Source organism: Ursus arctos, unplaced genomic scaffold (assembly GCF_023065955.2).
Source record: "Ursus arctos isolate Adak ecotype North America unplaced genomic scaffold, UrsArc2.0 scaffold_27, whole genome shotgun sequence".
NCBI lineage: Eukaryota > Metazoa > Chordata > Mammalia > Carnivora > Ursidae > Ursus > Ursus arctos.
Genome location: NW_026622952.1, coordinates 31,003,433 through 31,006,218, shown reverse-complemented (window position 1 = coordinate 31,006,218; position 2,786 = coordinate 31,003,433). Strand labels below are relative to the sequence as shown.

At 35.0% G+C, this 2,786-nt stretch overlaps 1 protein-coding gene across 1 annotated transcript; it reads left to right on the top strand.

The window, feature by feature from the left end:
• Positions 1 to 1,466: 1,466 nt before the first annotated feature.
• LOC113262057 (ATP synthase subunit ATP5MJ, mitochondrial-like) lies at positions 1,467 to 1,649 on the top strand. Its single transcript, XM_044387483.1, has one exon. It carries the CDS (start codon positions 1,467 to 1,469, stop codon positions 1,647 to 1,649), a length of 183 nt encoding a protein of 60 aa, XP_044243418.1.
• The last annotated feature ends 1,137 nt before the right edge of the window (positions 1,650 to 2,786 follow it).

The following is a 2,786-nucleotide window of genomic DNA, read 5'->3' as shown; positions in this document are numbered from 1 at the left end:
TAATTTATCTACTCACATACTGAAGGGCATCTTGGTTGCTTCCAGATTTTGGCAGTTATAAATAAAGCTGCTGTAAACATTCATGTTTTTTTTCAGTCAGATTTTCATATGACCATAAGTTCTCAGCATTTTTGGGTGAATGCCAGAGAGCACATTGCTGGATGATATGGCAAGACTATGTTTATTTTTATAAGAAACTGCCAAGCTGTCTTTGAAAATAGCTGTACCATTTTTCATTCTAATCAGCAATGAATGAGAGTTCCTATTACTCCACATAATTGCTAGCATTTGGCATTGTCAGTATTCCTGTATTTTAGCCATTCTGATGGGTATGCAGTGTTTATCTTGTTTAAATTTGTAATTCCCCTATGACATATGATGTGGAGCATCTTTTCATATGCTTACTTGCCATCTCTGGTGTGTGTGTGTGTATTCTTTGGTGAGGTATCAGGATTATGCCCATTTTAAACTGGGTTTCTTGTTTTTTTATTCTTGAGTTCTAAGTGTTTTTGTATATTTTGATAAAAGTACTTTGTCAAATGTCTTTTAAAAATATTTTCTCACACTCTGTGGCGTGCCTTCTGATATTTTTTGACATTGTCTTTTGCAAAGCAAAATTTTCCATTTTAATGAAGTTCAGCTTCTCAGTTATTTCTTTTATAGATCATGCCTTTGGTGCATCTAAAAACTCTTTGCTATAACAGTTGTCATCTAGATTTTCTCCTATGTCATCTTCTAGAAGTTTATAGTTTTATGTTTTACATTTAGATCTGTGATCCATTTTTAGACAGTTTTTGTGAAGGATATAAGGTCTAGATCCAGACCTTTGTTTTCATGTGGATGTCCAGTTGTTTCAGCATCATTTGTGAAAAAGACTATCTTTTCTCCATTCTATTGCCTTTGCTCCATGGTCAAAGATCTGTAGATTAGTTGACTACATTTATGTGGCTTGATCTCTGGGCTCTCCATTCTGTTCCATTGCTCTGTATGTCTATTCCTTCACCAATACCACACTGGCTTGATTATTATAGCTTTTTAGTAAGTCATAAAGTTTAATATTTGTCTTCTGACTTGTTTTTTCCTTCATTACTGAGTTGGTTGTTCAAAGTCTTTTGTTTCTCTATATAAACTTTAGAAACAGTTTGTTGATAACTGCAAAATAACATGCTGGGATTTTTATTGAGATTGCATTGAAGCGTGGTCCAGAAAACATAGAGTCCATTGAGAGTGTTGGTAAGTTTTGTAGAAGAAATGATAACTAACTTGAGATTTAAAGGAAGAGCAAGAGCTAGACAGGTAAACAAAGAGGGACAGAATGTGTTTTAGCCTGAGTGCATCATGTGTGCCAAGCCTTTTTGCATTATTAAGGCAGATAAAAAGCATTCCCACTTTCACACACTTGGTGACATTTCCAAATCATTGGCCATGTGAATTGGGGCAGCCTGAGCTGGGGGTCCTGCTCTGAGATGTTTCAAAGCCTTTTTATAAATGTCTGGGTACCCCTGATGCTCTGCTGTACCCAAGTTTACTGGGAGATTTGGGTAAGAATGCAGTTGATGGGCTTCGCCATTTATAAGAGCAGGAGTGCTGATAGAAGAAGTAAAGCTTTGAAAGCTTCAAGTCCTGCACCTGATCATGGTCATCATTAACCAGCTTTACTTGGAGTACACATCAGATGAAATGTCAGTCTGGCTGTAAGTCTCAGGAAGCTCTGTTATGTGGGAACATGAAGCATCACTCTGTACACTCGCAGATGTGGTTTCCCTTGTGGAGTAAATAAATGCGCCTGTGAGTTGCACCACTGCCAAGCAAAACAAAACAAAAGAAAACAAAACACACCATTCCCACTTTCAGTAAACTTATACTGTACTTTAGGAAATAAGATTTGAGAACCTAAGATTAAAAATTAAGCTGCAGAGCCTAGGACGGTGATATAACAACAATACAAGGCATTGTGATTGGGAATAGTTGAGCTTTTCAGTAGGTCTCCAGTAGCCTAAAATGAGGCTGATATCAAAAATAGTGTAATAATGATATTTACAAGAATGAAAATCTACATTTTTAAAAAAAATGAAAGTCTAAGTTTTTGTAAGATTTCTCTGCATAGAGAATGTACTAGCTCAAGACACCTTAATTTATCTAGCTGCATTTAAGTTTCATAGTAAATAATTTCAACTACTGTAAATAATTAGTCCTAAAGCTAGGGGAAAAGTGAATAAATACAAAAACCTGGATATGAGCAGACGTGCAATTTGTGTGGGGGGGAAATGTCATGCTTTTATAATGTATTATTTAAACAAAAACTGGCAGAGAAAGAATTAATCTTAAGATTCCTCCTTTTTGCATCTGAAATTTATGGGAAAGTTCAGAATTACTACCAAAGAAAAGGATAAGAACATAGAAAGTTGTGGGGGGAGAGAAAGAGGGACAGAGATGAATGTTACTTTTAATAGAAGTCTGAGGAAGACGCTATAATAAATAGAAAACACATGTTGGAATATTCTGGAGGAAATACATCGAAAGCATGAGAAATGTATGTTAGGCTGAAGCTGAAAGAGGAGAGAAGCATATTGTGCTTTAAGTTACATTGATAAGTATGTAGGGAAAGAATGAAACTTTGAGTGGAAGAAAAGAAAATTTTACAAAACAAAGGCATAGATAGCATGAAAGCACTTAGAGTTATTTTTTTTTATTGCTAACAATTTCTGACTTGGTGTATGTTTTTATGTAAAATGTTGATTAAAACTAATCAGTCTATCCAACATGTAGAGAAAATTTATTTTCAA

What these genes read in the sequence shown, in the direction of transcription:
- LOC113262057 (XM_044387483.1), top strand. Translation starts at nt 1,467, where the DNA reads ATGTTTCAAAGCCTTTTTATAAATGTCTGGGTACCCCTGATGCTCTGC.